Raw genomic sequence first — 13,862 nt, forward strand, 5'->3', positions numbered from 1 at the left:
CATTAGTGAGCATATTGTACACTAGTTATATATTACAGCATTATATCGTTACAGGCAGTGAGGCATATCGTTACAGAAATTATATCATTACAGCAGTGACATATCATTACGTGAGTGAACATTATCGTTAACATGATTATATCGTTACATCAGTGAGCGTATGTTATAGCTATGAGAATACTGCACACGCGCTGTTATTAAACACCCATCATTAAGCATTCCTTTATAGGCAGCGTGTTATGAAAAGCAGCTTATAAGTGCGCTGCTAGAGAATATTCATTACTGCAAGTGCCTATTTATAAAATTTAATGTCATTACAGTATCAGAGGCATTAACCGTATTATTAGACATTTTAAGTATTAAGGAAATGCATCAATACAGCTTTGTCATTCAAATGACGCGCTCCTCTGGATGTATTTTAAAATTTGAAGCCAAGACTTTAGCCCACATTATTGAAGTCTATTTTTAGCCACCCAATGAAAAGGCTATTCTTCTGGCGTGTGCATCATTGAGTACACTGACACATTTACGCCACGAAGCGTGATGAATGTGAAGACTGGCTGCAGGCATTCTGTTACTATTTATTATAATATGATTATACGTTTACGCGGTAGTGCATAAATTGTCATGCGCGCCACTACAGTGGTGTGTCCTACGTATGACTATGGACTATACGCAAGCATCACGTATATATATATATTATATATATATATTATATATATATATATATATATATAGGCGATTCCTGTTAAATGCTGTGGTGCAATTGACATTGTGCCAGTAGCATAGCGATACATAGCAAACATGTGGTTTTATGTAATCATGAGCCAGTACAGTAAGCTAGCACATCTACATTGTGTGTTCATGAAAGATTGTTGTGTGTGTGTGTGTGTTAACAGTAGGACTGAGAGGGTCTATGTCCCCCAGGGGTACTATCGGAGCAGTGGCGGATGGAATTCCAGAGCTCGAGGCTAGACAGTAATTTTTCCAGATTTTAAGGGGCACATCCCCCAAAAAAGAGCACACCACCCCACAGTAACGCGCCGTTAGCGCGCGAAGCACATGGCGGGGGGTCTGGGGGCCTCCCCATAACATTTTAAATTCTAAGGGTCCTGGCACAAAACGATGAAGCCCACCAATTTGAGGCACACATTTAGTCAAGAACAATAGCTAAAAACCATATGGAATTTTATTTCTGCTTCATTTTGCCTGCGCTTTGCATACCAGCAATTATATGCAGAATATGATTCAACGCACTATCCCTTTTTTTCAGATATCAAAAGCTAGTCTTGTTACCATGTAAAATTTTTGATTTCTTCAAGTCCCGTCAATGAATCAGAAGAAAAAAGAAAAAAAATAAAGAATATCAGCCAAATTCCATCAAATTGTTTTCTGTATTTTTGTATTTTTTTGAATGGGCACTTTGAAATTAGACCGTATTTCCCAATACGGCAAATGACCGGTCTGAAATCCGCCCCTGCAGAGGAGTACGCTGGAAACGGTTCGATATATCGGAATATGCCGACCGCTACCTCGCCTACTCCACTAACAGAGTCTAGGGAGTCGCCTACGCCTACTCCCTAACCCTAACGCCTAACCCTAACCCTAAACCATATCAGATAGTAAGGTAGTGTGATTATGCATGACACGAAGTATTTGCTAGTCTAGTGCTGGAGAAAGTAGCGTTTGGATGCGCATTGTGAGCCTATAATTCTTAGTTAACTCTCTCTTCTATACACTCAGTCGCGTTATACAATGGTCTCCCTTCTTGAAAATTTCCAGCAGCTATTGATTAGGCTGTGTTTGCTGACCTGCACTTGTGTTCACTTTTTGCAGTTTCTACCGGTTTACACTCCAAACGAGGAGGAGAAAAGTGATGCGAAACTTTTTGCGAACAATGTTAGACAGGTTATGGCAGAGTAAGTGACCGCAAGTGCAATGAAGGTTGCATTTAGTGATGTCGTATTATTGTGTTCTTATCCTCTGTGTGTTATCCAGTACAGACTGGTTATTGATTCTACTGCTGTCTCTCTCTCTTTCTATCATTCTTCCCCTTCCCTCCTCCTTCCCTCCCCCTCCTCCACGGATCACTCCTCCTCTCTCCCTCCATCCTTCCCCCTGTCTCCCTTCTTTTCCCCCTCCGACTCTCCCTCTCTCTTTCATTGAATCTTTCATTACTGTGTTACAGTAAGCTCGGCGTGCCCGTCATGGATCACTCCTCCTCTCTCCCTCTCTCTTACCCTTCCTCCCTCCGTCTCTCCCTCCGTCTCTCCCTCCCCCGTCTCCTCCTCTCTCTGACTCTCTCATCGTGTTGCAGTAAACTCGGCGTGCCCGTCACCGATCACACGTACGACGATTGCAAGCTCATGCAGATGCCGTTACCCTCTCTCCCTCTCCTACCCTTCCTCCCTCCGTCTCTCTCTCCCTCCGTCTCTCCCTCCGTGCCTCTCCTCCTCTCTCTGACTCTCTCATCGTGTTGCAGTAAACTTGGCGTGCCCGTCACCGATCACACGTACGACGACTGCAAGCTGATGCAGATGCCGTTACCCTCTCTCCCTCTCTCCTACCCTTCCTCCCTCCGTCTCTCCCTCCGTGCCTCTCCTCCTCTCTCTGACTCTCATCGTGTTGCAGTAAACTCGACGTGCCCGTCACCGATCACACGTACGACGATTGCAAGCTGATGCAGATGCCGTTACCCTCTCTCCCTCTCTCCTGCCCTTCCTCCCTCCATCTCTCCCTCCGTGCCTCTCCTCCTCTCTCTGACTCTCTCATCGTGTTGCAGTAAGCTCGGCGTGCCCGTCACCGATCACACGTACGACGATTACCAGCTGATACAGATGCCGTTACCCTCTCTCCTTCTCTCCTACCCTTCCTCCCTCCCCCGTCTCTCCCTCCGTGCCTCTCCTCCTCTCTCTGACTCTCTCATCGTGTTACAGTAAGCTCGGCGTGCCCGTCACCGATCACACGTACGACGATTGCAAGCTGATGCAGATAGCACTGAAGAACAACTTGCCACTCGAGGTCGGACTGATCGAGTACAGCAAGATCAACGCGAAACTCGGGTACGCTGCCTCCGTCTAGCGGCGTGTGAGATAGCTTCGTGCGTGTGAGATAGATTCGTGCGTGTGAGCTAGCATTGTGCGCCTGAGCTAGCATTGGCTAACTTTGTGTGTGTGAGATAGATTCGTGCATGTGAGCTAGCATTGGCTAGCTTCGTGTGTGTGAGATAGATTCGTGCATGTGAGCTAGCTTCATGCGTGTGAGATAGATTCGTGCGTGTGAGCTAGCATTGTACGCCTGAGCTAGCTATAAGCCTGTAGCCACTAGCTTTGTAGCAGGCACCTCTCTAGAACGGACACCTGTCCATTAGGGCCGTTAATATTGACGTTTCGCTTGGACTCTACATTAAGCCTGCTCATTGGTGCCCATCTCCTAATAGGATTTTGTGTGTCTCCATAACACAATAGCCTGAACTCGGACCCATCTCATAATAAGATTTTGCGTGTTCTCTTCTAATGAGATCTTGCGTCTCTTGTTCACACGAAAGCCTGAACCTCCAATATCCTACTGACATTTCACGTGTCTTGTTCACACGAAAGCTTCAACTTGGTTCCATCTCCTAATAAGATTTTGCACGTCTTCTTCACACGGAAAACGAGCCCATCTCCTAATGATATTTTGCGTCTCTTGTTCACAAGAAAGCCTGAACCTGGACACGGTTAAGGAGATGATGGCTTCTCTTGTTCACACGAAAACTTGCACCCATCTCCTAGTGAGATTTTGCATGTTTTCTTCTAATGAGATTTTGCGTCTCTTGTTCACACTAAAGCCTGAACTCGCACCTATATCCTAATAAGATTTTGCATCTGTTGTTCACATGAAAGCCTGAACCTGGACACAATTAAGGAGATGATGGCGAGGTACATAAACATCGCGAGGCGGACGGACGACGGACAGATCGACGTGGAGACGTTTGCCAAGTACCTGCACCTTCCCGTGTCTGACGCGCTGACTGAAGTCTTCGAACTCTACGACCGGGTACGAGCGCGTTACCGCTAGTGATGTTCCGACGATCGATTAATAATCGAAAGTCAGTCGTTTGCAGCAACCGACTAAGCGCTCGATTATGAAAATAAATAATCGATTATCCAAAAAAAAAAATTTTTGATTGAAAATTAAGAAAACAAAACAAAATTTGCAAACATTGATGAAATGACCATTTTATTTATGTGCTTTTTTAATTTAGATTCGATGACTTCGATAATGAAATGAAAAGCTGTGCGATGGCATTCGCGACGTCGCGTGAACGCGAAGCTTAACGTTAACTAATCATTAATTTTAAATTAATTATTCGTTTTTTTTTCCGCTCGCAGGATGGCTCGGGAATGATCGACTTCCGGGAGTACTTGATAGGGATGTCTCTCGTCGCTCAACCCTCCAACACGGAGGACACGATCCGCACAGCCTTCACGGTGAGTCTAATCACCATGCGTATGCGTCGCCGTCTTACAGTCTTCTAGTCGTGAACACAGAGCACCCAAGCCAGCCTGGACCCCTTCATCGTTCCTCGTGTCGCCACGGCGTGTGCCGGCCGAAAGTTAGAGCGGGAAAGCAACGATGGGGGACATTTTTGCTTGAAGTGTGGTTGTCACCTCGAGTGGGGTCATATGTTCTAAGATAATAGTCATTCAAACATCGTAGAAAAAAAAATTTTCTATATCGTAAATACTTACACAAACGAAAGCATGTGAAATCGCCCCGGCTTTACAAAGCCTAGCTACCTTTAGCTGTACCTGGTGCACTGCATGCTCGCAGTTGTTCTATCCGGATAACATGGGTCACATACATCTTGTCTTACTAACTTTTCAATATCGTAAATGCTTAAACAAGCGAAGGGTTGTGAAATCGCCCTGGCTTTACAAACCCTAGCTGCCTTTAGTTGTACGTGTGCTGTTGCAGTCTACGTTGCTGTTACATCTGCTTGCAGCTTTTCGATCCGGAGAACACGGGTCACATACATCTTGTCTTACATCTTTTCGATGTCGTAAATACTTACACAAGCGAAGGGATGTGAAATCGCCCTGGCTTTACAACAAACTCTAGCCACCTTTAGCTGTACGCGTGCTCTTGCACTCAACAGTTGCTGTTACGTCTGCTTGCAGCTTTTCGATCCGGAGCAACTACGGGTCACATCGAGCATCTTGCTCTCGCTCGCCCGCAGGAGTGGGTTTGTGTGTGACACTCTATTCAGATGAATAGAATAAATAGACTTACAGGGCAAGCGAGAGGATGTGAAATCGCCTGGAGGTCGTGTCCTGACACCCCGAGCAGAGTACTCTACCACCGTTTTAGCTAGTAGGCGTGCGTCTTGACTCAACAAGTTTGGTAGCTGCTTATACGTCTCTGCTTGGCCAAGCATTTCGGACTCGGGAGTAACAGCGAGCGTCACATCGGTGAGAGCCCGGAAAATGCAAGACGACCTGGCATACTGTACGATACCGCATTCAGCCGCCATTGGCCGCTTCGAGCGTAGAGCACAAGCTGTTCACGCCGCAGTCGACGGCGCACGCAGGCTCAGCGCACGCGTCCACGGTACTGGTTGATGAGTGCGTCGGCCTGACGATCAGACCCGGGATGACAGATGCATGGGATGCATGATGACGATGATCGAAATGATCGGATGAACGATCATAGATGGAATGACGTCTGATGGCGACGATGACAAAAACACATGTATGAACTTGGTTTGTTTGGCTCACCTAGCAACAATATCCAGGAACAAGAATTGAAAATGGTCATCTTGCTCCGACAGATGATTGTGTTCAGGGACAAGTGCGATCGTGTACAGATATGTGAATGAAGAGGTGAATATGATACCGGGCGAGAGGGATATAGTAGGATTGATTGGAATAAACTATCATGGTACACGATACGGTGTTCAATAGTGCAAAAACAGCCGATCTATTCGGTAAGCGACGTGCGATTGCAGAAGAAGTTAGGTACGCGCAAAGAAGAGGAAGTATGCGACCAGTGCTATGCCGAGCGCAATCCAGGGAGCTGCACCGCGACACAAGCAGCGCTGGTTCTGACAGTGAAGGAAGCGAGGGGCAGAACAGGTGGTGACGGCTCGGCGTCTGACGTGTATCTGCGGGGTTAGCGTGAGCTTTGAAGCGTCAATCCGTCGTGTGGGCGCAGTGTCGCTGATGGACAGGGTATCTCGCGCTTTATCACGAGCTGCTTGGAGTAGGTGTGCTGCGAGTCTCGATCGAGTTGATGCGATTGGAGGATATTTTTTCCGATTGTGTGTGCCGCATTGGATTGGTGTGTTGTTAACCGTTTGTCAACGCTTCTGAGTCGTTTCTGAGTCGGTCTTTACGTTGCGTTATTGTCATTGTTATGACTTTGCAGTGTACCTTTGTGATTTGTGTGGGTGCGCAGTTGGATTGTAAGCTTGTGGTTCAAGCCTTTCTGTTTGTTGTATCGCAGTGTACCGTTTCTGTTTGCCAATGTTTTTCGTAGTGCATTGTGACTGTGTAACTTGTTCATAGTTCTGATCTTGGTAGAGTGTCTTGATTTCTCATCTTGTTTTTCAGTGGATTAAATTGGATTGCGGTTTGTTTGGTGATGAATGTGTGCGCTAATTCGCACTTTGCTTAACTTTTACATAGAGTTCTAGCACTCGCGGTGTACGAGGTCGCTCGTTCAGTTGTACAATCAGTATTCGTGTGATTGCATTTTGTTGACCATTGTTCAACGTTCACGTTGTGACACTCACGCAAATCGGGAAGAATTTAACTGGGAGAGTAGAGAAGGCCCAGGCCGAAGGCCACAGCCAGTCGGCCGCTGCAGACAGGCTGGGTCACATGGAAGGATCCTGCGGAGTAGAGGGAGGTGCGGAACGGGGAAGTCAAGGGTCCTGTACACCTGGTCTCTATTGCTTTGTTTATGCAGGTGGTATCTATTTGCTGTGCAGTTTTAAAGACTCGTTCTAAGCATATCGGTAGAGTTCGGGGCTTGTACTATGAACGCCAGCTCGATTCAGGATCGTGATTTGTCAGTGTCATCTGTTTATCCGAAGTAAACTTTTCATATTTACTTAGTATTATGTTGGCTTAAATATGAGCAGGTCTGCAGCCAAGTCCGAGAAGATTTCTTGTCACGTGGAGCATGGCATTGCGTCTTTATTGGTTTAGGAATCTATTTTTAGTGTCGCTGTTGCGTGGTATAAACTAGTGGCTCCTCTGTCTCTTAACGAGTTTGTTTAAAGTAAACAGTTGTGTACCGTTAATAGTTGTAGCTGTCGGTAAAAATTCGTTATTTACTATATGTCCTAGCATGCCGCATTGTACACTTGCAGTTATTTGACGTTGGCAGACATGGACCCGTAAAGCGGAGGCTGTGGTGTGTTACAATGTTCAGTTGAGGAATGCAAAAAAACAAGGCAAAATCCCAAATCACATAGATATTTAGTAATTTCATTGTATCAGCTTGCCTTGTAGTGTTGCCAACTAAGATATGGTTCGAATTATTTAGTGCAACTGCTATGGTTTAGCAATAGGATTCGTCTTTAAATGTTTTTGAATATCGATGACAGGAAATCTTGTCATGATACATTTTCTTATCGATACGCGACGTTAAAAACAAAACCAGTTTTCGTTTGCAAGTTCTTTCAACAAGTGTTTTAACTGGTGCTATATAGACTTTAAATATGGATTCACATGTTTCTCATACAGGTCCAGATCAAAGGTTTCTTAAGCAAAAGGATCAATGCGGACGTCTTGTAGCACTTTCAACTGGCGTGGACGTGACTGTGTCCAGGGTAACAAGAAGGATGCTCTACTGTTAACAATACTTCAGTTAGGAGTTTAGTCCACATCATATATATTTGCCTAGATCTTTGACGAGTGAGTATAGAGATGTGCAGCTTATAAGGATATTTTTTTATTCGATTCTAGAGGATCTTTCATTTGCCTTTTATTGGTCCAAATCAGGATTATAGTCAGTGTAAGTGCAGCAGAAATAGTAGTAACAGCAAGTATAGGTTTAAAGTTTGAACTTAAGTGTCAAAATGCTTTAAGAGTGCTTTATAGAGTGATAGTTCTATGGATAATATACTTATATTGTGGGTCTCATGCTTCTGAAAGTGTAAGAAATTTGTAAATTTTAATGCAGCATATTTAATTTTCACCCTATAGTGGTATAATTGAATGGATTTTTAAAACTTGTCATTTTACAAGAATTTTACTTTTGCATTTACAAAAAACTCGGGGTATCTTTTACGTGGGAAGAATGCTCGTATTTTTCATTGGCATTCACTGGTGCAGGAAGCACAAATTTCTGTACGTTGGGGTGCGTTGTGATAATCAAATAGTTTTTGCGGAAATTAAGAATGCTGGCTTAATCAATACTATTTACTCTACCTCTGAGTTTTTTTTAGATCTGAACAGTTGCATCAGTTGTTGCAGTCAGTTCCAGTTACATAGCTAACGGCGATTAGCTTAAAAACATCATGGCATATATTTTAGATTTTGCTATATTTTTTAGATGTGATTAGTATATATATTATATATTATTATATATAGATATAGTATATATATATACTAATATTTATATTTTAACCAAGAGCCCTACACATATCCTGATATATCGTCATGTCTCTCTGTCGTTCTTAGGCTCAGTTTTATTGCCAGCTTGGCAGCTTTTAAGAGCTGTGTTATATGTCACTTGGACTGATTATTATGGTGATATGATGATAGGTCTGCCAAAACACAATAAATGTATTATAATAGTCCAGTGCTAACCGTATTTTGTCAACACAGTTCACAGATTAGACATTTGTATCGTTCCCGTTTTATAATTGTCGCAGGTAATTTATTTGCATGACACATTCTTCTTCAATCAGTAATGTACGTGGTTGGTCAAGAATTGGTTCAGGGTTGTCATATAATTCTTGGATACACAGTAGAATTCCATGCAATTTCAAATGATAATTCCCCGTGGAGCCAAAATACTGGTCACTAGCCATGCTCTTGGTGCAGGTGTGGACATTTCGTAAGGACGCAATAGCAAGAGACCTTTATGCTGGTAATACGGCCAGAAGTTATGATCAAGCATATCTCACTCAGTTTTTTTCATCACTTCATCAGTAATATGCATAGAAAATGAATACGAGCGTGATACGTGTCGTAACAAATATGCAGATAGTTTATATATGTTACAGAATATGTTCAAGATGTGACGATTAGCTTCCGAATTTACAGTGAGCGACTTTCTACCGTTTTTGTTTTAGCTATTGATTTTTTAAGTTATCTACAGCTATGATTGGCGCATCTCAGATGCCATAGCAAGCGAGGATGGCTGATAGGTAGATTACTCGAATGGCGGTTCTTGCAATACGTGGAATCGTTTCTTGGAAGGTTCTTGCGAACGTTGCGTGGTTAACTAAATTAAATTAAACGAATCTACTTGGTAGTGGTTCGTTCATATCAATGATGAAGAATGATCATCTGTGGTGTCCATATATATATTAGTCTACCTAATGATTGTTTATGGGGTGGTCCAGCCAGGGGAAACAATAACTTTTTTTTCACGTCGGTAACTCTTTGTCAAGTCTGTGGGGGAAATACCTCTCGGCCAAAGATTGGGACGGAGCTATTTTGAGCCTCACGCGGAGCCAATTTCAAGTTTGAAGTAGCCGAATGATCATCGGCTCCGGGTATGTTTACCTGGTGTCCAGCAGATAAGACAAGTTTGGACTGATCCCCCACTGCACAAACATTATACAAGATGGGTGTGTTATTTGCCCACAGATATAATATATACAAAGACACAATTGTGTTGTAAAAATGATTACAACACAAAAAATGATGTACAAGAATTGGGTTGTATATATTCTATGCAATTGTATCGAAAGTATTTGTGTGCATCGCTTAAATTGATTCCAACGTGCACATAATATTTATCTGTAATATTTTATTGCGTAGTAATAATTGTCGGTCAGGTCGGGTGGTTGCCTCGAGAGAGTCGTTGAGTATCAGAATACTGCCACGGCGTGATTGATCCATTGATCGATAATATTATATATATTATCAGAGCTAAGATAATATAGGATCTATATTATCTTACTCTGATATTATCTTATTTTTATCTTATTATTATCTTATATTATATATATTATATATATATATTATCTCCTGATTATATATATAATTATATATGTTAAATATAGACAGTGATTGGATGCTACAATCTCCATTATTGTGCTGTGGTGATATTTTCTTGTTTATACTGGATATATGTGTTCAACTCGTGTGCAAACGTTGTTAATATGGTGAATTTTAGTATTTATAGACACGAGCATTTTCCAAATTCAAAACGTGTTCGTGTCGGGGAATGTTTATTTACACGTGACTGTCATGGCTATCATGTTATATCAAGTTAATCCAAGAAGAAATTATCAGCACACTTATGTTCTGTATAACCTGTTGATACCTAATCATAGACGTGTACTGAAATTACCTTTAATTATCTTCGTCGGTTGTGAGTGTACAGATTTATTAGCATAACTGCTCACAGTAATAGCAGGGCGGATCAGAGGGTTTGGACTGTGACCAGTTACCATTAGTCTAGTCATCAGCTAGTGGGTCCGGGCATGTCCCCCCCCCCCCCGGGAATTAAAAAAGGCCTATATCTTCGTGGATTTTGAGGGTCAATTCTGAGGTACCAGCCTGTGACGGTTTCGGAAACCGGTGCAAAACCGGCCTAAATCGCCACCTGATAGGGTGTATATTTTGCTAGTGAGATTCTTGGAATCTCTACCGTTAGAATGAATAATGAATGATCACTTCCAGAAATCAAGTAACTTGGTAAGTCTATTTTACACAAAATCATTTTTCTTATTTTAATGTGTGATTTTTAGATGCGCTGCTCGCAAGATTTTCTCAATTTAAGATGAGATTTCGATTCGAGTTTACATCTGCGATCAATAAAATCAAAGCTACCCTCTAGGAGTAATCTTCTGACCGACTCAGAATGATCACGTCAAGGTCTAGCCTCAGGTAAAACTGAAGTATCAGAAAGGAGACATTTACGGATAAACAGAGAAGAACGTCTACAATGAACTGAGATTTCGTCGGTCCACAACCGATTCCGCTTCCATAACACATCAAGAAAAAGAACAAAAAGTACTACATACAAAATAACTGTTGCCAAAATAGTTATTTCTTTATGCATTCGTTTATGTTATGAAGTTGCAGGCAGCCAAATTGCAGTTTTAAACCCACGGATGTTTTCACGAGGATTGTAATCAAAACCTTCAGTCACAGCAAATCAGAGTACTCACCCTAAAGGATTTGATTCTTTGATCAGGCTAAAATAAAAACTCTATCAAGATGCGCTTCACGACAAGAATATTAATACTCGTTCAAGAATATTATGAAACCACCAATAGTTACAATCAACCATTCCTTTACATTGCTTATATCAAATGGCTAATAAGGCGCTCACTAATTTAACATTCAAATCTTGAGGGTGATTTATGTTGATAACATTTGTATTAAGCTAAATAGGAAATCTATATATAGGGTTTAAGAAATTAAAAGTCATTATTACTAATCTTAGCTGATTTTACAGGGACATACAAAAATTAGCAAATAGGGAGTATGAATTTTTTTTTAATATCTCCGTGCAGGACCAATTTACATGAACAGTTTATATAAGTTATACCGCTATAATAGGTTTTAACCTATTTATATTTATGCATTTTATTTGTATCATAAATATTTCAACGAATTAACCGGACAACTCCATTTTATGACTATTACGAGTTTGCTGGATGCGAGCAGTTGGGATTTGCACGATTTTCTGTCAAAAAATAATATAAGCACGTGAAAAATACTCCAATTATCTTTCTGACAATCTATGTGCCAACTCTTATCTAAATTATGGCTTCGTAGAATTTCTGAAAAGCGTAACGAAGTGCCATCTTCCGGTGCAGCATTGCGTGCATAGTGCAGTTGTAATACCTGTGATATTCATCACACCAACCATCATGGGACCTGTGATTACCATCAGAGTCTATCAATTAGTATTTTTATATCTATATATATATATGATAAGATCGTCCTGTACCATGAGATGACACCAGACTGATTCGACGCCGGATACCATGAAGATGACCCAAACTATCGATGACCTGTGATACCATGAAATGACACAACTATCGATGACTGTGAGTACCATGAGATGACACCAAACTATCGACGACCTGTGATACCATGAAGATGACACCAACTATCGACGACCTGTGATACCATGAAGATGACACCAACTATCGACGACCTGTGATACCATGAAGATGACACCAAAATACCCTAAATACACCTAGATGGCGCTGCGCCTCAGATCTGCGTAGGAAGACAAGCGAACGTGCGACGCGGCCGCCGCGCTACGGCACCCCGACCATGATGTGCCGCAGCACGTGCGACGGGTGGTCGAGCGAGATTCCGGCTCGCCGCGCGCCAAGGTGACATCGCAGCATCGTCGCGAGTCCGTCGGTCGTCACCAGCTGCTCGCACAGCGTCCGCTGCCGCGTCCGCCGACGACGATGCGCGGACGCGTTGGCGGCGACTTCGACGTCGAGACGCGACCACGAGGGGGTGCCACCGGCCGCGTCGCCGGAGAGCCGAGCCGCCAGGGACGCGTCGAGCGTGAAGCTCGATTGTTGGATCTCCTTCTGGTCGTCGTCGGCGGCCCACCGGGATTCGTTCGTCCGGAGAGCGTCGATGGTTTCTTGGCGCGGAGCTGGGTAGGAGACGTTGGCCGCACCGAGGGGGTCGAGGTGAGAAGCCGGGGAGTCGGAGAGATAGTCGATGAGTCGGCTGGTGTGGAGATGCGTCTGGACTCGGGCGTGGTGCCCCGCCGCCACCGATCCAAAAATAGCCAGCACGGCGGTCAAGTAGGACACAGCCAGCACGGCCACTACCTATAAGTGAGATCGGAAAGTCTAGTTGTAGGTCACAGAAAAAGGGGGTATAAAATGGCCGAGGCGCGCTTAGGAAAGTACATGATTAATGTAAACACTCGTGCGTTTCTAGTTTTTGCATTAAAACAAACATTGCAAAATATCCCAAACGACCACAATCATATTTGTAAATGTTTATGTAAACAGAAACGCATCTGTGAATTGAAGTACGATGTTAGTGAAGAGAATTATAGATCAAAAACCTAGAATAGTCCTATCCTACCCACGTTATAAAAGGGCTGTTTACACTCCCTCTTATCTGATCTCAATACGGCAACCGGGACTTTCCGATTTGGCTTATTAATAGCAGAACGAATGGGAGAACGTTTCACGCACAACTACATCGCATTGCAGTAGCACTAACCCGCTGACGTTTCTCAACGATGTTATCAAAAAGACATTGTACCTTCTAACTGTAATTTCCCATCACATTGTAAAGAGTTGATTTTTTACTAACTGTACTAGTGTTATTATAATTATTATTATTATTATTATTACTATCATTACAATAAATTTTCCAATCCATTTTTCACTTACATTTTCCTATAACATTATACGAAATCATCGTAGTTTCCAATCACTTATATCTATACTTTTTTTATTTATTTAATTTCCTCCCACAGGTTAGAAGCAATGCAATCAGACAGAACAAACGGGATAAAACGAACATCAACGAAATTGTCAGCAACATTCACCACCAAAATTGTCGTGAAAAATGCTATAAAATAACGTAAACAAGTGCCGCAGAGCGACAGCGCTCGACTGACGTGTACTGTAGCCGGGTATTCTTCTGATAAACTCACTGGCAACCGAATCAAGTGCGCCCTCCCGCCACCGCGTT

The 13,862-nt window shown here is 42.8% G+C and overlaps 1 protein-coding gene across 1 annotated transcript in view; it reads right to left on the minus strand.

The window, feature by feature from the left end:
- LOC106810195 (protein CNPPD1-like) overlaps nt 1-13,862 on the minus strand; it is a 33,085-nt gene that overhangs the window by 5,666 nt on the left and 13,557 nt on the right. The window contains exon 7 of the mRNA XM_014813475.1: nt 12,266-12,982. Within this exon, the coding sequence (XP_014668961.1) occupies nt 12,446-12,982 (537 nt within the window). The 3' untranslated portion in view covers nt 12,266-12,445. The remainder of the gene's footprint in view (nt 1-12,265; nt 12,983-13,862) is intronic.

This window comes from Priapulus caudatus, unplaced genomic scaffold, assembly GCF_000485595.1.
Source record: "Priapulus caudatus unplaced genomic scaffold, Priapulus_caudatus-5.0.1 Scaffold418, whole genome shotgun sequence".
Taxonomy (NCBI): domain Eukaryota; kingdom Metazoa; phylum Priapulida; class Priapulimorpha; order Priapulimorphida; family Priapulidae; genus Priapulus; species Priapulus caudatus.